Source organism: Drosophila hydei, unplaced genomic scaffold, assembly GCF_003285905.1.
Source record: "Drosophila hydei strain 15085-1641.00,03,60 unplaced genomic scaffold, DhydRS2 tig00008128-arrow-arrow-pilon, whole genome shotgun sequence".
NCBI lineage: Eukaryota > Metazoa > Arthropoda > Insecta > Diptera > Drosophilidae > Drosophila > Drosophila hydei.
In genome coordinates this window covers 85,001-105,557 of record NW_022045838.1, presented here as the reverse complement: position 1 = coordinate 105,557, position 20,557 = coordinate 85,001, and the positions used below count along the sequence as shown (strand labels likewise).

Here is a 20,557-nt window from a genome sequence, read left to right as displayed (position 1 = left end):
GGCTGCTTGTTTTGGCCAAGTTTATGAATTTCATAGCCAAAGTTTTGCGCCAACGCATAAAACATGCGCACAATTTGTAAGCTGTTTTTGTTCCTTGACTACATTTTTGGTGGAATCTTTTTAATATCCTTATAGCAGTAACTGGATTTACAAGCGAAGCCATTACCAACTTGCTCTAGCCATAAACAAGTCCCGGCTCGCTCAATTAGCTGATAATGTACACATTTACGCAGTACGTCATGATATCATCAAACGCAAACAGAACCAAACACGAGCAAAGTCTTCAACTCAAAACCATTCACAAACGACCTTTCTATAAAACTTTGACTCAGTTCGTTGAACCAAACTATATAGATAACTATATGTATCTATATATATACATATGTTATAGTAATACGCAAATTACCGATACGATAAAACGTAAAAGGCAAAATTTTAAAATAAAAGCTCTTATGACAGTGGAGATACTTGATTGTCATTAATACATCTTAAAGAATATTTTATTTTATTTTATTTTTGTTTTGCATTAAATCTTATTATATTTTGGTAGCTCTTGACCGTGAAACATTCGAACGCGCTGACGAAAGTGAAACAATGTATTTAGTTCCGCTCTGTCTAGATGCGAACCGGCTTTCGGTCCAACAGCAGCAACATCTGAGAAATGATGAACTGTTTGGCTATAGCCAAAGTTAAAGCGGTGGCAGAAGCAGAAGCAGAGGCAGGGCATGGGGCACTTGAGGCCGTAAGTGGGACCATGTGCGAGCATTTGGCTTGCAAATGCCCTGACTTGTCTTAATGACCGAAACTCGGGCTTTAACTGTTGCCGGGTGCTTTGTTGCTATTTGGAGAGACGGGGCAAACAAAGTGTTGGTCATTGTTTGGTTTATGTGTGTTTACGTCGGCGCTTAGCAAACATCAGAGCGTATAAATATGCCGACAAATTGCGACTATTAATCATTCGACCCATAGATTCCATCGATAACACAATTAGCTTTGGAAATCTATACCAAAATGGTAGGTAGCTGAGGATACCACAAGGATTATTAAACGTTATTCTTCTCTCACTGTGGAAACGTTCAACATAATTGCAGAAACTCTTCATTGCGTGCATGTTCATTGCCGCAGCGACGGCTGCAGTGATTCCTGTCGAACAAGCCAGGCACCGTCGTGATGTCTCCGAGATCGTGAATGAGTATATCCCACCACTAGGGGAAGTTGCGGCCGATGCACCCATCGGGAACGTTGCCCAAGACCCCACCGCTGTAGGAGAAGATGGTTACCGTTACAAAACAGTTCGTCGTCTGAAGTACCGTCAGCGTCGTGATGTTTCCGAGATTGCCAACGATTACTTGCCTCCAGCTGAGGAAGTATCCACCGAGCTCCCAGTCGAAGAAGTTGAGCCCGCCCAAGATTCCGCCGTTCTCGCTGCTGATGGATACCAATACAAGACTGTCCGTCGTCTGAAGTACCGTCAACGCCGTGATGTTTCCGAGATTGCCAACGATTACTTGCCTCCAGCTGAGGAAGTATCCACCGAGCTCCCAGTCGAAGAAGTTGAGCCCGCCCAAGATTCCGCCGTTCTCGCTGCTGATGGATACCAATACAAGACTGTCCGTCGTCTGAAGTACCGTCAACGCCGTGATGTTTCCGAGATTGCCAACGAGTACCTTCCTCCCTCGGAAGAACCTGTTGCTGAGATCGCTGTTGAGGATCCCTCCCAGGATTCCGCTGTTCTCGCTGATGATGGATACCAATACAAGACTGTCCGTCGGCTGAAGTACCGTCAGCGCCGTGATGTTTCCGAGATTGCCAACGATTACTTGCCTCCAGCTGAGGAAGTATCCACCGAGCTCCCAGTCGAAGAAGTTGAACCCGCCCAAGATTCCGCCGTTCTCGCTGCCGATGGATACCAATACAAGACTGTCCGTCGTCTGAAGTACCGTCAACGCCGTGATGTTTCCGAGATTGCCAACGAATACTTGCCTCCAGCTGAAGAAGCTGTCACTGAGCTCCCTGTTGAGGAACCCTCCCAGGATTCTGCTGTTCTCGCTGATGATGGATACCAATACAAGACTGTCCGTCGTCTGAAGTACCGACAGCGCCGTGATGTTTCCGAGATTGCCAACGAGTACCTTCCTCCCTCGGAAGAACCTGTTGCTGAGATCGCTGTTGAGGATCCCTCCCAGGATTCCGCTGTTCTCGCTGATGATGGATACCAATACAAGACTGTCCGTCGGCTGAAGTACCGTCAGCGCCGTGATGTTTCCGAGATTGCCAACGATTACTTGCCTCCAGCTGAGGAAGTATCCACCGAGCTCCCAGTCGAAGAAGTTGAACCCGCCCAAGATTCCGCCGTTCTCGCTGCTGATGGATACCAATACAAGACTGTCCGTCGTCTGAAGTACCGTCAACGCCGTGATGTTTCCGAGATTGCCAATGATTACTTGCCTCCAGCTGAGGAAGTATCCACCGAGCTCCCAGTTGAGGAACCCGCCCAAGATTCCGCTGTTCTCGCTGCTGATGGATACCAATACAAGACTGTCCGTCGTCTGAAGTACCGTCAACGCCGTGATGTTTCCGAGATTGCCAACGAATACTTGCCTCCAGCTGAGGAAGTATCCACCGAGCTCCCAGTCGAAGAAGTTGAACCCGCCCAAGATTCCGCTGTTCTCGCTGCTGATGGATACCAATACAAGACTGTCCGTCGTCTGAAGTACCGTCAACGCCGTGATGTTTCCGAGATTGCCAATGATTACTTGCCTCCAGCTGAGGAAGTATCCACCGAGCTCCCAGTTGAGGAACCCGCCCAAGATTCCGCTGTTCTCGCTGATGATGGATACCAATACAAGACTGTACGTCGTTTGAAACTGCGTCATCGTCGTGCCTTGTAAGCGCGCCAGCTGCTACCTGCCTGTATACGATTAGAACCTCTTACACGCCCCACCAACTCCTACTAGGTCGTAAGTAAGAATCCTGTTTTGCCATTGTTTAACGATTGAAATCAACAAAATAAATCCAAACGAAAATTGTTATAATATACACATGTCGTGGGTCATTCTTTGTTCCAGGCGAATGTGCCAAGCGGGTGTACACCTGTCGGTAGGTAGGAGTCAGCCACTGGCTGGGAGTGTACGACGTTTTCATAAATTGTATACCTTTTCGCTTAGTTATGACAGCAACAGTTAAGCTCATGGCTCAGCGCACAAGAACGCAATTATCCAAAAGGGACTCGAAGGAGGTTGGCGAAACAGACCGCGCCTTAGTCCGAGGAAGAACTTCAACGAACTCTAACAAATACTTTAAGCTATGCTTTTGAAGATGTTAATCTCGTGTCAAGTCCACTTTACACACAACGTTAAGGGTTCGGCCAATGCAGCAGCAAACACGGCTAACAAGGACAAAGTCCTTCATTGATTTGTGTGTGTGTTTGTGCTGATGTTTGGTGTTGGCAGAAAAAGTTGTTAAGTTAAAAGGCATTTGAACCGCAGCGGCTAGGATTTCGGTTGGGTCTAACAACTTCCTTTGCTGCGGACCCAACGGCCGGCCAACTAATAATAATTTATCGATCCCCGAGCTAAAGTAGTCACATACGTGTTCCTCCCTATGATTTATGGCGCCCAAAAAACTGCTGTGTATGTGTGTGGTGCGTGGGCGTGGCCCAAAAACAAACCCAGCCAAAGTAAGGTGCCAGCCAGTCCAACAGCCGGACAGCGAAATTGGTTTAATGTGTGGTTAGACAACTTATTTAACGTTTTTCAAGTGGTTGTACAGGGACAAGTGTGCCCAGGTATACAGCTCCATACAGGTGGGCCCCATAACGCAGTCCGTGTATAAATCATGCAATGGCAAAAGAGACGGCTTACTTATTCATATACAAATCGTGACGATATGCATATACATAAACATACACACAAGTAATTGTATCTAGCTGGAGGCTAGCCCTGGGGGAGTTTCGGTTGGCACTGAGACAGAGGCACATAAATTAAAGGGCGCTATCAAGGCGACGTTATGGCATCATTAAAGCAATTATCAACGCTGAATTATCTGAAGAGAGTGAGAGCAGAAACTATTTTTTAACGGCCTTGGCAAATGGATATGTATAAATGCGGACTTCAAAGAGCAAATCACATAAAATTTTATGAATTATTTCAAATATTTTCAATTACTTCAGCCAGTCGAGCGTCGAGTCGAGTCCAGAGCCAGAGACAGTCACCCCAGTTAGACAAATGGTAGAGCATAAAGAACCGCATAAAGAAATTTATGCGCCATTCAAGCGTGGAACATTAACACATCCTAACAAGGATGAGTGGATGTGGCGACCAGCCATATCTATATATGGCCAACGTTCGACTACATAAACAGCGCAATGAAAGTGAAAATACGAGCTACAGCAACTGCTTCAATATTTAGCTTGATTAAAATTCAAAAGGTCTTAAGTTCACAAGAAAACCGAAAACTCAAGTTTTGTTTTCTTAATGTACCCTGTAGTATGGCATGGCAATATAGATTTCTATGAATGTTTGTAACAGGCAGAAGAAAGGTTCTATTATTAGCACTAGTTGACTTAGCTGACAGAGGGATTTATCTAGAAGGTGGTCAGAGAGCATAGATAGAGCAGATATTAGTTGCCGTTTGTATACTCCATAAATATCTCACAAGACTCAAAAGCCCGAGATCAGAGCGCAGAGAATGATTAGCTATATTAACGCTCTTAGATAACGATCAATATCGGTACTTAACATATTTTTTATAAGAAGAACTCTAAAATGGTATTCAAGCTCTTAGATAAACGATAGTAATCAGAGATCGGCGAGAGCGCAAAGATCGGAGATGGCGATCAGTGAACAGAGATCGGAGAGAGATCAAAAATTGCAGATAGCGATCAGTGATCATAGATCGGAGAGAGACCGAAGCTCGGAGATAGCGATCAGTGATCAGAGATGGAAGAGAAATCAGAGATCGGAGAGTGATCAAAGCTTAATTAATTCATTTGCTAGGGACATAAAATATGTCTTAAAGACTAACAAAAGGTCGCACAGAAAGCGAAATGATACGACCTGTGTATAAGCATCATATAGATTGTCTTTTATACACACGCCAATAAAGCCATTTACAGGGTATCTTTTAGTTGGTTATTCGTATTTCAAGCATTATTGTTTTTATTTTTTTGGGTTGGCGTGCAGCCATAATTCAGCATTTATGGCGTCATTATCACAAGCGCCGAGGGTGATCTAATAAGCAAAACAGCGGCTGCCATGCCCCTGCATAGCGCCCTCTCCACAGAGGGGGTTAAGGGGTGGCGGGTAGGAATCAATTTTGAGGAGCTCAGCTCCCTGATTAGCCCGCACATGCAAATAAACAGCTGATCCCCCTGCTCGTGCTGGCCAGCGCTGGAAAAGAAGAAAGCGGATGCTGTTTGTAGCTCGCATTACTAAGTAAGCCCGGACATGGTGTAGGACGTGAGACTTTGGAATGGTAAAACATGCAGCAGGCAGCAACAATTTTATGGCCACAATATAATTTATTCAATGGCATTTTGGCGTTCGGGGAGCGCACATGACAAGCAATTGACATTTTTGTGACTTTTGAAAACTATAAAATGTGCAGCCAGACCAGAGCGAAGCCAGTGGCAGTGCCAGAGCCAAAGCCCGAACAGACCAGAGCAGGCCAAGGCAAGACAAGGCGTAATGATGACGGCCATAACGAGCTGCAGAGAGACGGGCTTTGAGGGCATCGTAGTAACCCACACGAAACAGTTGTTGTTCGACAAAATAATAAAGTTGCGCTTGATTATGTATTTCTTGCTCTCTCTCTCCCTCTCTCTCTTTGTCTCTGTCTCCGTCACTGTGAAGAAGTAAATACCAAATACCAAATACCAAATACGACAACAACTAAACTAAAATTGTCAGCGTCATATGTAGCAGGACTTACAGCACATTAAATATACCACCCACAAACAACAAGCTACTGCTACTGGTGCTCCACACAGAAACAGCACCGCAAGGACAACGACTGAGGACATTGACGATGTCAGAGCAACGCCCATTCTTTGCTTCAGTTACTCCACTTCGTTCGCCATTTGTGCCGTATGCCGGATATCCTTTTTGACATGTCATTAAATTTTATATACACAATAATTTTTCACAATTTGCTTTATGGCCATTTTAAGAGTCTGTCCGATGTGTGCGTTGAATATATTATATATATCAAAAAAGAGGCAGAGAGAGCGAGCGAGAGAGTGCTGACAGCAATAACAAGTAGAATTTATCGAAAGTAGTTACACTTGGTCAGAACTACCAAAGACTTCAAGTGGCAGCTCAATTCAGTTGTATATGCTTAAGACTCAAATAAAAACTACTTACGCGTTTTCCATATACCAGCATATAAAAGGCTTACTACACATATCAAATCTGAAAAGCATAAAGTAAGATATTTTGATCTTCATGTAGAAAAACTTAATTAAAATAAAATTAGCTATTTATATATTATCAATTTGTATATTGATAGAGAAACCTGTCTATATAAAGCTGTCTCTTAAAATGGCCATAAATCATTGTTCTAATAATAAAATAAATTTCCAGCAAAGTAAAATCTTCTTACTATTCCTGCAAATTGTATACAAATCTGAGTAGAAGGTTAAACATCTCTTCAATATATTATAAAATTTTCTAATATAAGTTTCCAGCTAAATAAAACTAAAACTATTCCCGCAAATTGTATATTTGCTCCATCAAATCTGAGTAAAATGTTAAGCATCTCTTCAATATATTATATAATAATCATCTCCAATTAAGCTGAACTAATTAGTACAGCAATTAGCATTAGGCACTCAATTGGACTTTCTCTTTATGGTTCCATTTCAATTTGTACTTTTATGGCCAGCAACTTCAGCTCGTCGTATCGTATCGTACATCGTCCTTATATCCCATTGCTAATCAGTTTCTAGCCTCCTAAATGTCAAACCAACAAACCACAATATGATTATTGCTCAAAGTCTGGCAATAAAAACAAATGCAGTCAGCTAGAGGCGAAGAGTAGAGCAAACTGAATTCAAATTTAGCATTCTATATAATTTTACGGTCATTAAATATTATTTCAAAATCGAAGCCGCACAGATAACACAAACCGAATGGGACGAAGGCGAACTTAAGCCTTTGTCTGTTGGTTTGTCTTGCTTGTGTTTGTTTTTCTCATTGCTGCGTCTTATCCGTCCGCCAGAGCTGTTGAAAGTTGCTCAATTGAACTGGTTATGGAAATGAATAAGGAAATTTGTCAAATGAAACCTTTCTTTCAAACAATTGTTGGTAAAAGTGTTTGGTTTAGGCTTGCTAAATGGAAACTGCTAAAACATTTAAGTAGCCAGTTTTCAGTACATGAACTATGCGGATTCATGATCTATTCAATCTGATATGTAGTTCATGAACCAGTCAACTACTGAAGTATTAAATCAAATATATCAATATCGATAGATCTCAGTTTAGCCATCATATTTAACTAGAATTTCCAGCTTTACTAAATCATTAATCATAGCAAAGGAACTAGTAAACAATCTCGCTTCGGAACTGAAATAGGGACATTAAGAACAGCTCAAAAATAAGTAAACTGAACCGTGTAAGTTCGAAACTATCGCAAACAAACTCAATTCGAACTGGACTAGTTCCTGAATGATTGGTTTGGAATAAGCTGAACTAGACTCCTGAACTAAACCACTCTAGACTTCTTGATCAAATTCAACTAGATATTCCAAACACTCTTCATGCGCAACTCTGCCAAATAAGCCCAAACTATTTTGTACCAGAGCTGAACTTGTCGAAAAGTTGCTGAGAAAACTAAAAGTTTCTTTAGTTCATAAAACCCATAAAAGTTGTTCATTAAATTGAACCATAATTCGCAGCTCTAATGTCCGGCAAAATGTCGAATTGGTAGAATTAGACGTTTTATTATGATACAGTGACTGCTATAGCTATCGACTACTGCCTGCTGCCGGCCGCCTGCTGCCCGTTGACTGCTGACTGAAGTGTTTCGGTCTTGGTTTACAATCGATTTGGCATTATGTGGCATTATATAGGAAACGGAGCCAAAGGAACTGAGAGCAAACGCAAATCGAGTCGATGCAAAAGTGAACTTCAAAAAGGCTTCGCAGTGGCAGCTGAATATTTGTTCTAAGGCGGCGCGGTGTGTGCTAGTGAAGCTGCAGTGGCAACGTTAGCATGCCACACGGACTCAAGGATTCAGCCAGGACAGCTTCAACTGTCATCCATATATATAGATATATATATGTAGTAGAGACTCACTCTTTGGCAATAAAGGAAATCTTCTTACAAAACATTCGCTTAAGTTTATTCAAACAAACTTAGATAACACACACGGATACACGCACACACAGACTTGTGTGTAGACAGAGACAAAGACGCTTCAATCAGTCAAGCGGAATAAGCAGCGCCGCACGAGCAATCGTATGGCCCGAGCGAACTTTTCCACCTACATGCTAGAGCCCCAGCCTCAATTACACTGCCTTTTGTTTTACACATATACATATATAAAGATATATATATATTTATATATATATATATATATGTGTGTGTGTGCGCGTGTGTGGGGCTAGGGTAAACGCTCCACTTTCTCTCTCATTTCGTTGGCCATTTTGTGTTTTGCTACGTTTGCTTGGATTAAATGTATGGCCGAGTAGCAGTTCAAAACCATGATTACACTTCAATCTATTTTCCTGCCAGTGTCTCTTTTAGCTTGCCCATTTTGTTTTATGTCCTCAGTGTGTGTGTGTGGGTGAAAGAAGAAACAGAAAAAAACAAAAACAACAAAAAAATGGCATTGTGTTAAGAAAAATGCGTTTCAAAGAGATATAAAATGTTAACATGACCAAAAGACTATAGTCACAGCAGAGGCAACCCGCCCAACGTATTGGATATAAAACATTGAATTTAATCAAAAAGGATTTAGTTGTAGCTGCTGCTGTGTGGGTGGGCGTGTCTGTCTCTGTAAGTGTGTGTGTAAGCAATGGGTTACAATGGCCTGCCTTGACCTTGCGCCTGAAAAGCAGAAGAAATTCCGCGTTGCCACGTGCCCAGAACATCGTCTCTCGAATGCTGTAAAAATAAAAAAAAATAAAAATACATTCCGCTTCCACATATAACTAGTAGTATGTGGTAGTAAAGGATGTTCATGTCCTAGCATTATTTTGGCCATAAAAAACGAGGGTGAGGCGCATTCAATTAAATCATTTTGCAGTAAATGGGCTAATAACGGGTTGAGTTGGGATTTATGTGAGTGAATTGGTTAGAGTTGGGAATTTATTGACAGCAGTTTAGAGAGATTCATCATAGTACGGCGGAGTATCTGAAGTGTAAGTCGCAAGGTTGGGCATTCACTAACGCAGGTCATATTACTGCTTATCTAACACATAAATCGAAGAGCAAACGAACGAACACACAACTAATATATAGAACATTTTTGCAGTAAAGTCAGGCAATAGACTCATAGAAAAATAAATTTGATTAAGCTTAATAATAATCGATTGCTTACAATTTGATGATATAGAAGACCGTTAATATAGATTCTAACTTTAACTTTTCTTATACTGAATCTTATTGTGCGATCGTGATTGATTTATATATATTTTATATTTTAGATCTTATTGATATATTCCAAATCAGCCAAATTATCCATAGTTGTAAAAAAAAAATGATTCCAAAGAAGTCTCAAAACCCACCAATTAGAGTAATTCTATAAACTGCTCAAGCAAATATTTCTTTAACAAACTTCAATACGCCACAATGAATTTTTCCATGCCCTAATTAATGCTTGGCAATATTAAAATAGTATAAACATCTCTTATCTAAAAGATATGCAAAAACAATTCACTTAAGAATACAAAATCTATGCTCGAAAAAACTGTTGCATGCTTTTAGGCGGGTATTAAAATTCAATGGCAGCCATTTTGAAAGTGTGTAAAAGAGATTTTGCAGCAATTTGCAGCCAATGCATAACTAAGTTATTGTGAAAGCAACAACAACGAAAACAAGAAAAGAGTAAATGCTAACAACATTAACTAAACTTCGAGCGACGGCAGGAAACGTGCATGGGCGAAGGAACGGGGGGCGCGCCAGCAGGCAGCCAGGAGTTTAACCAACCAACGAATCAAGCGACAACCAACCAGTTGCAAGTAGAGCTCGACTGCTCTCATCCGCCGCTGCGTCTGGCTTTCGCTGAGTTCGTCTGGCCAACCACCACGAGACGTGGCAATGCGTGCACCAAATTCTGGCTACGCCGTATGCCGTACGCTGTACGCCGGACACCCGCAGCCGTAGTCATAGGCAGAGACCGTGCCGTGGAATTATATTTCCTATGGGCGGTATTTCGAGGTCCGCCTCTTGCACACACAACTGCCGGCGATTGCTCAGACGTTATAATTTGCAATCACGTTGAGTGCAGCGGCAGTGGCAGCGGCGACGACGTCAACGTCGACGACTCATTGCCCAAAAAAGGGGGTTGTCCGGTCGTGTGCCCGGCTCCTGCTACTGCTTCCTGATCCTTACCCCCGTCTGCTGCTCCGTCGCTGCGCCTGCTGCTGCGGCAAGTGGTTGTTGACTGCCTGATGCTTAGCAAGGTCTTAGCTGTTATTATGCTCATGTGTCACTTTTACAGTGCTGCCAGGACATATGCGGCTCTCTCTCTGTGTATGTATGTGTGTGTCTGTGTTTTTATACACTCATTTATATATATATATAGGTGTATATGTGTGCGTGTCTTGCTGCACTGTTCATATTTTATTCAACATTTGCCTGCTCTAGTAGATTTCCTGCTCGCTCTCTCTCTCTCTCCCTTTCTGGCTGTATAGCTCTGTCTCTCTCTCTCCCTCTCTCTCACTTTCGCTCCAGCAGCTCTCAGTTTTTATGGCGTCTACAGACATTTTGCCAAGTTAATCTCCGGTTTGTTTTTCTGATAATGGGTTTGTCAACGCTACTTTGTGAGGTCCTCTATTTGAATACCAGTTCATCTGTCTATCCATGCGTATATCTGTCTCTGTCGCGCTGTCTGTCTGGGTGCGTGCGTGCGTATATATGTGTATTTAAATGTGTGTATGTCTGCATCTGACCTAACCGCTTACGTATTTTATATTTAAACTGCAAGGCCAACAGCGGGGGAATCATGAGCAGTAGGCAACTGGCTGATACCCTGTACTAGACATGGAAGATCTTAACTTGCATATATGTGGGCGTATAAGTACGTGGGTTGTTTGAAAAGTAGTTCATTTATCTATACATCAAGGACTTGCTGCTTCTTTCAATATATCCTACGCAACCCCATTCAAGGCGTGCAAGTTGCAACTCTTAGCTTAGCATCGACTAGATATACCCTGTAAAATTGTCAGGAGTAACCTCGCATCGACTAGCATATACCCTGTAGTACTAGAAACCTGTACAAAGACTCCATATGTTAAGTTTTCTTATAGATGTAATGCAGTTATAGACTTTCTATAATATAATTTATATACTCAACATATTCAATATAAATTTTAAAGAATTCCCTTCTCAACTTGTATCGCTTTGCCACTCGTCGATCCTCCCTTGTTGTCGTTTGCCCAACTCGTTTTGTGGCATTCATATTAAAATGGTGTTGCTTCATTTCAGCCACGCCCACAAATTTAAGCATATACACGCCCAAAAATTAATCAAGCTGCTGTTGAAATTCTGCACTGTCATTTTTCGGGTAGCTGCAGCCCTCGACTCCTGCGCCTGCTGCTGTTCCTGCTCGCAGCCACCTGCTAGGACGCACAATTTTTGGTGGGCGTTGCTGTGCGTGACTTGAGGCAACACTGTACAGTGGGTACTGGCAGCTGCTTAAACGTCTACCAAATATGTGTGTCTTATGTCGAGCTGGAAGCCCAGCCCAAACTGCAGCTGATGTTGACAAGCTCAATTAGAGGCGGGCGCTCTAATGCATTCAGATTTTGGGGCTGAGATTGGATTTGGGGCTTGGATTGGTGGGGACTTGGTAGTTTTTGCAGCGCATTCAACGATATTAAATTAATTGCACTTTTAAGCAGATTGCAGCGCTGTTAAGCAGTTCAGCCAGAGGAGCAAAAGCAGTTGAGCAAAAACAGTAAATACACTTGAAGAAATAAAAGATTTAATTGGTGTGGTTTTTGAAAACAAATTATGTGTGGTTTATATATTGAAATTTGCATGGCAAACTAGAAAAAGTTCGCAGATTTTTAAAATATTTATTTGAAAATTTTTCTACTTCATAAAATAAAAAATTTCTTTGTTTTATCATGAATTATTTTTGGAATGAAAGAGATAATTCTTTAACTAAGCTTTTTAGAAAGGGAATAAAATTGTTAAGCTTAAATTTATTAAATAAAATTTGTATCACATGTTTGATACATCAGTGATGCCAATTTAGCCCATTTTGAGTATATTTTATCTTATTTCCCATCACTGAAGATTCTCATCTTTTGATATGTTATTATTAAAATCCCTTAAACTCACTTCAATTGTGACTTACTCAACATTTTTTCGAGTGCACAGTTCAACAAGCGAGCAACAAAGCGCGCATTAATAGCTTCAGCTTAAGCAGTTGCCAGTAGCAAACCCAAACCCAAACCCAAGCCCAAGCCCAATCCCAATGCCAATCCCGATCCCAATCCTTGGCCAACATTGACTTCAATTGCACGCACAGGTAGATAGAGGTGGGATAGCGAGGAAATGGGTTGTTTTCCAGGATCCACACGTTGCACTCAAGATGATAATCATGTTTACGTGGCGCAAGTTAAATTGCTAGCGTAATGGACTAACAGCAGGTGAGAGAAAGTGGAGATGCAGCAGTTGCTGCTCCTGTTGTTGTTGCTGTTGGCTCTCAGCTCATGCGTGCCTTCAGCTGTCAGCAGCACATTTGGAGCTGCTGCTGCTGCTGTTGCTTCTACTTGCAAGTAGCCAACGAGGCTGGCAAAAAACGCATTTGTTTGGCCGAAACGGATCGCAGATCCCACGTCCTGCTGCAGCTGCTGTTGTTGTTGCTGTGCGCTTCATTGGACAACTGAATATGCAAATTGAATTGAGCGTATTATCGACGAAGGCAGCGACGTTGCCATCTGCAGGTAAGCTGCCGCTCCACTGCCACCTGCCTCCCTAGCCCCCTAGCCAGTCATCGACATCAACATAATCGCTCAAGCCAAGGGATTTGCATGCTATTGTGTAGGTGTGTGCGGGTGTGCGTGTATCTGTATATGTGTGGGGGCCAGTTAAGATGGCAAATGGTGCACAAAATTAAAATTTTAATGGGCAGCAGCTGACGCTTGTTTTGGCTCTGGCTTTGGCTCTGGCTTTCGCTTTGGCTTTGGCTTTTGGCCCACACAATGGCTAAGCAGCTGCGCGCTGCTTCAGCTACCAAGGCGTATGCATAGATCTGATCAAAAATCATTGCATACTTTCAGGCGACACGTGAAAACCGATGAATACGAAAGTATTGCATACTTTTTAGCTGCTTCTGACTAGCCGTAGTGGTCGATAGAATGGGAATTATAATTTTGGTTGTCATTTGTGTTATAATAGATCAACAAATTATGCTAATGGTTGTATATATATCTATACACACACATATATATATATATATATATATATATATATATATATATATATATATATATATATATATATATATATATATATATATATATATATATATATATATATATATATATATATATATATATATATATATATATATATATATATATATATATATATATACATATATATATATTTCTTTGTTTTGTTAAGATTTCAACTTGTGTAGCTTTAAAAAACTCCTAATAAATATGTATTTTGTTAAAAATCATTTAATATAACAAAAATATAATCCTCCTCTCCATTTATTTTAAGTCTAATCAGTTTCTAGCTTAAAATCTGATGTGATATAAATTATGTTGTGATTTAATTCGTTTATGTAATGCTTAAGCAATTGAGCTTAAATGCAATTAAAACATACTTTGAGGCGGCAGCTAAATGAAAATGAATTTATTTAGCTAATTATATTACTCACGCCCTAGCTCTCACTCTCTCCACTTCTCTCTCTTCCATACTCTCTTTCCTTGGCATGCTCTTTCGCCGTTTTTCTACTCAATTCTCTTGCTGATTGACGCACGTAAACAAAAAGTGCGCCAAGTGCCTACGGCGGGGCAGCTACATACATACATATACATATGTATATATACACATATATATGTATATGACATATATATATCTGTATCTATAGCGTCGCATTGCCGCTAAGCACACCGCTGGCCAGTCAACGCCGAGCGCCGTCCCCGAGCGGCCGCGATTTTCACTCAACAACAAAGCACAGCAAAAATAAAAAAAAATAAAATATAAAAAAAAAAATTGTTATAAAATTAGCGCTATGTAAAAACGGAAAGTCAAATCAACTTGGAGAACTGCGCCGGCACAGTTGTTGCCAATTCTTGCTGCAGCAATATATAGTCGAGGAATACACAGCATTGCTGACCATGCCCACAACGCAGCCGCCGCCCAATCGTCGCCAGCTGCTGCGCAGCATTGAAAGCTTACGCGGACGCGTTTGTCAAATATTAAATTGTGTTATTAATTTGCACATTGAATTTTTGGTAATTGAACAAACAGAAAAAAAGCTTGAAAAGCGCATAAAATATAAATCGTGTCACATGTCGAGTGCATAAGTCATGGGAAAGGGACAGCGAGCGACAGAGAGAAAGAGCGCGAGAGAGGGAAAGAGGGAGAGAGAGTGTGTCGTGTTGTGTTGAGTGTGTGAGCTTATGTCAAATAACATTGGTTGTTGAAAGCTCTCGGCAATTGATATGACACAAGCCGGCAGACATGTCAACTATTTATTTATATTTATAAATACCCTACAAAAGGGTATTAGGAATCTAACTTGTATTTGGTAACACATTGAAGTGCATAGATTCTATTTTAAAAAATACACATGATTCATTTTGTTTCAAATGCGTATACTACTCATCTAAAACAACAGCTAGTCTGTCCCCCTCTCTCATGTATGTTCTCAGATTCAGCATTAAAACTCTATATAGAACTATATTATTGTTACAGGTAATAATAATGTATATCAAAATGGTCTATGTTGAACTATTACAGCTTACTTGCCATGAGAATAAGTAACAAAAATCAGAGTACGGTCCCTTTATATTGAAAGAAGTAAAGTCATAAGGAAAGTATCAATAATGCAGATTAGTGAATCCAAACAGTTCTGATAAGTTGAAATAGTTTCATCTGTCCAACTATTTGCTTAGAAAATTATACTTAACAATAGTCTCCTATTTATACAAAGTTATATGTCTACATTCAATTAAATATTCAACTAATAGAAAATAGTCAACTATATTCAACTATACTGTCATATAAGCAAGCAACTTCGAGTTAGGGTATTTGCTAGTCGCTGACTTGCTTATTAAAACACTTTTACTCGTTCTTATTTACGTGTAGCGTGCTGTTATCTTAACTCGGCTTTCACTTCAGCTTCCAGTTATCAGTTATTAATTGTTATCAGCAGCTGTAGAGTGTCGTAAATGCCAACACCAACCCATTGCCCCACCCCGTCTTACTCAATTAACTCTTCAGCAATAGAGTTCGCCTCGTTGCAGCTGCATTAGAGTTGAGTTTTGTTGTTAACAGTTGCGACACAGATTTCGTACAAGTTAATGCAATTATAGCTGGCTATTGGGAGCAACTAGACACAATATGGAACACTCTCTCAGCCAGCTCGGCCGCTAGTCTAGACAATGGGCAATTATTTAGAGAATTCGCATAAATTTTGAAATGTCGACAAAACCATGAAATTTTTGTTAGCCAATCAAAACTATGTGACAGAGATTTCATTATGTCAATAATAATAAAAACATGTTTGCATATTTGCAATTTGCAATTTGCCTAGCACACAGTCATTATATAACCCACTGTAAGTGGGCGTGTGATGGGGCGTGACTGCTGGCTGACATGCATTTTGACATGGAGCTTAGTTTGCGTGGTTCACAGCATTTGCTAATTGGTAGCTAATAGACAAAAGGCGAATAGTAGGTGGCAAATGCATAGATTTTAGTTAACTGAAATCCGAGCTGTCAACGGTGAATGCATATGCCAAAGGCATACCCTGTAATTAATTTAAATGGGCTAGCGTGTGTTATGCTAATAAATTTAGGGTTATGCCTGTATAAAGTCTTAGCTATTAGAAAAGATTATTTTTGTTATTATTATTATTATTATTATTGTTATGATTATTATTATTATTATTATTATTATTATTATTATTATTATTATTATTATTATTATTATTATTATTATTATTGTTATTATTATTATTATTATTATTATTATTATTATTATTATTATTATTATTATTATTAGTGTTATTATTATTATTATACGAATTGTGTTTTTATATTATTTAGATTTTATTCATTCTTACTGTCATCTTCATTATAATCGTTATTTTTAATATCTAATATTATAATTTCAAACAAATCAATATAGACTTTCATAAGTCCCAACTGAAAGGCCTTAAAATTCTGTTATAAATGCAAAAGCAAACACAGAACTGAAGAAGAATATCAATAAGAGGCTATCTGCTCGTCGATCATTCTTATCTAGAGTAGCACTTACCTGTTTAAGGCCTTCAGCCCGGGGCTATCAAAGAGCGTAACGGTGTCAGTTGACAACGTGTCCCGCGTCTCGCATCGCGCCTTGGCGCAAATCGAGCAAACTAAGCGATTTAAGTTTAATCTAATTTTCAATCGCACCTCTTGCGGGTGCTTTTGCAGGTGCTCGAATCGAACGTGGCCGCATTGCTGGATGAGGTGAGATGCCTGAACGATGACTACGCTGAGGCGCAGCGCTTGGATACGCTGATCGCGGCGTTGCGGGACTACAATGGACCCACCATTTGCCACGAGTGGCCATATCCTTTGATTTTTAAGGGCACAATCGACGAGGCACACGTCGCACAAATACTCAACACAACGGAACTGGTTCCGGAACCAGCACCAGCAGTAGCCAGTGCCAAGGATGAGCTATTGAAGCAGTCTGAAATGGAAGCGAGCGAGATGGCTGGCTTGGGCAGGCGTTCCAAAATGTGGCGGTTCACTCGAACTAGATCAGCGGCGCGAAAAGCAAAAGGAACTAGTATAAGCTGATGAACCGTTGAGAAATACTAATGCAATTACTAAGTGCCAGCGAGACGATAATCAAAAGCATGACAGTTCACTAGAACTAGATCAGCTGCGCGAATAGAAATGGGAACTAGTCTTAGCTGATTGAGAGGTTTGTTCCCTTATATTTATATAAGTCTGTTTAGCTTACTTTCTTTATATTCTATGCCAAGGAATACCAAAAATATATGTTAATGCTTAAGCGATAAATGTCAAGCTAATGTGTTGGCGGTTTCTATTGCTGTGCGTTTAATTGACTGCGGTCAATCGGCAAGCTTTGACCACGAGACATTGATGGCAGCTACTATGTGGGGGGTGGAGGGCCTACCTCTGCCCACGTGGTGCGTAACCACAGGCGTCGCATTCAAGATTTTTGCGGCGCTGACGGAAGCAGACATTGCTTTTGACATGAGACTGTGGCTTAAATTGAGATACAGCCTGTTTACACAAAGAAAACATAGCCACAGTCTCCGCCGCCTCAACACGAAGTGGAGAACCGCAACAGGTTGCCGCATCTAATTAAAATAACCCCCTTTGTAAAAGGAGCCGTAGCTCTGAATAGGCGAAAGTGAAAAGTAGAAAGCACCACAGCTCTAATACCCTGGCAAAGGACATACTAATGTCAGTATAAAACAGAAATTCTAAATCGAATCAATGTGGCTTCTCTCATATCGCATTTATACATAAACAATTATTCAATGTTTATATGAATTTTTCATATATCTTAATAACATTATGAAGGTTTATAACAAAACAAAGAACCTTTCGATTGTCAAAACCTTATTGAAAATGGGAATTTGGGGTATCATGCTGCTTAAGTTGTCTTAATCAAGCCACACATTGACAGGCTTACTAAGCCATATTCAATTTGTCTGACATATCAAATTACTTTCATAGAAACTGATTCATTTAAATAGAGATGAGTCTCTTACACTTAAAATAAGTTCTATTGAACAGTTGACAGTGAACAGCTGTCAATGAACTACTGATCTTGTTCAATGATCAGTGAACGAAACATGATACTCATGATACTCAGTTGTTCCATAATTTATAATACATTGCATTGTTTATGAATGATAAGTTGAGTAAAGTAGTTCAACTCTTTATGAACAACTAGTTCCGTACAGCTGACGATCAGTCCCAGCAGCATTTTTCTCATTTTTCAACATCAGAAACATATTTAAATATTAAATAATTAAATTGGTAAGCATAATTAGCTAGTTTACGAGCTCAAAATACTCGTAATTGAATTCTCTCAACGTATGCGTAAATAAACATAATTATATATATATATATATATATTATATATATACATATATATATATGTATATATATATTATATATATATATATATATTTGATTCATAGGGTATTTACTGGTCTCTCATTATTTTCTGCTTGATAATTTTGTTATTGTTTTTGCTTGGTTACTTTTGCTGTCGCGTTATTAATTATACATAAACCCAGAGAGAAGTAAAACAATAATAAAGCGCTTCTACATTGTTGTATGTGTGTGTCTGCCTGAGTGTGTGTAAATGCTTTTGTTTGCTGTAAATTATTCATAACGGTATTATCAGCTTTTCTGCGCGCTGCCTGGTTGATTAAATTGCTCGGCCAGCGCTGAGGGCCAAGGAAGAGCAGCGAAAAGCTAATGATGCCACACAAACACAAATGCACATGTGTGTGTGTATAAATAGCACACACATAGCATTCGCTCGCGCCATCTCTCTCTCTCTCTCTCTTCTGTCTCGCTTCACCACGCAATTTTTCTGCACAATTTATCAACTCTTCTACTATGAGACTATGTCTCGCTGTGTGTGTGTCTGCTTGGTCAGGGACAATTGCAGCAGCGCGCCATAATTATTTAAAAAAAGATATAAAATGCAACAACAACAACACCAGCAACAATTGAGATAATGAGCGCGATGAGAGTCAAGCAAAAAGCGAAAGTGAAAATATCGCCAAGGTTGACAGACGAGCGCAGAGGGAGCGTTGAAGGAGCACGGGGTCAAAGGTTGAAGCAGCGGTGCATTCTTTATTCTTTATCTGTGGCACAGGGCAACAGCGAGACAACAATTTAACCAAGCTTTTGAAACATGCAAAAGTCTGAAAAATTAATGGCCCAAAAGGATGTCAACAACAGGAGCTTCGGTTAACCCCGTGCGCGGCGGAAGGTGGGGGAAGAACGGTGTAGGTCTAAAGGGCGCGGCCTATCAATGACAATGGCATTAAATAAACCAACGACAAAATGCAATGGCCAACAATTTGCAAAAGTTTATGCAACTTTAAACTTGAAGCAAATTGTAGTGCAACACTTGAGCAATGCGGACGAAGAGAAAACTCCAAGTGCAACTAGTAGAAACGGAAGAACAAGAGGAAGGAGCAAGGAAGGGGCTTGCAAACTTAGCTGTGTGAAGCTATTCTTGGAAGTAGTTCATATTTTATACCAACCGGATTAGTGTTTTGTTCGGGAAACTAAAATGAAACCTATTTGATCATACTCTCATACTCATCATACTCTCGCTCACTCTCATTCCCACTCTCTATCTTTATTTCTTTCTCTCCCTCTCCGTCTCGCTCTCTCTTTCTTACTTTATACAATATATATATACAACACTGCCCATTGTTCCGCTAACTCAATTACCGTTATGTCATTAAGAAATCCTTGTACTTGTTTTGCACTTGTTGCTCTCCTCGTCTAGTTCATTGAACGCAAGCAACAATAACAATTATCGTGATGGGCCTTAAACTTGGGTAACTGCCTGCTTGCTTCACTCCCTCAATCCCTCGCACACACTCACTTATTCACTCGCTTGGCTGCCTTGGTTGCCAATCAACAGTCGAGTTATTGAACCCTTTGGAGCAACTGCAATTAACAGCCCAGACATTGAGGCAGCTCCTGTTGCTGTTTTTTGACTAGTTTTGCTTCTGCTAGTTGCAAGAAAAAATATTTGCCAACGCACGCACATTCGCATCACATCAATTTTTTTTTTTTTTGGTTTATGGGCATTTTTTTATGACATTAATTAAATTCGAATTGTTGCTGTGTCTATGACTTCGGAACCAACAGAGATGCGCCTCACACACTGCCTTCCTCGCACGCATGTCTTTACTAGCACAGCTTAACAGGCTTGTCCCAGCGATTGCTCTCTTCTAACGCTGTAGTGCGTGCTAATTGTTGAGTGCCTAAACTTGACGAATGCATATGCCTATCTCACTCTTGCATTTGTCATTTAGCTATTGCATATGCAAAAGGCAAACGAAGAAGGGCAAAGAAAAAGTAGCAGCAGCCAGTGCTGCCAGACAGGCAAACTGGCACGTGAATCCATTATGCTGGCAGCCA

General features: G+C 40.5%; 2 protein-coding genes across 3 annotated transcripts; both read left to right on the top strand.

Annotated features, from left to right (window-relative positions):
- Positions 1-503: 503 nt before the first annotated feature.
- LOC115483412 (probable serine/threonine-protein kinase kinX) lies at positions 504-3,016 on the top strand. 2 transcript variants are annotated; one of them, XM_030225262.1, is made up of 3 exons: positions 504-1,014; positions 1,092-2,499; positions 2,659-3,016. In XM_030225262.1, the coding sequence occupies exons 1-3, from the start codon at positions 1,012-1,014 to the stop codon at positions 2,889-2,891; spliced, it is 1,644 nt and encodes a 547-aa protein (XP_030081122.1). In that variant the 5' UTR covers positions 504-1,011; the 3' UTR covers positions 2,892-3,016. The 2 variants fall into 2 exon arrangements, with proteins under 2 accessions (XP_030081122.1, XP_030081121.1); XM_030225261.1 differs by having other exon boundaries at positions 1,092-3,016.
- Positions 3,017-14,317: 11,301 nt separating this feature from the next.
- On the top strand, positions 14,318-17,809 carry LOC111598654. Its single transcript, XM_030225278.1, has 2 exons — positions 14,318-14,641; positions 16,829-17,809. The coding sequence occupies exons 1-2, from the start codon at positions 14,525-14,527 to the stop codon at positions 17,198-17,200; spliced, it is 489 nt and encodes a 162-aa protein (XP_030081138.1). The 5' UTR covers positions 14,318-14,524; the 3' UTR covers positions 17,201-17,809.
- The last annotated feature ends 2,748 nt before the right edge of the window (positions 17,810-20,557 follow it).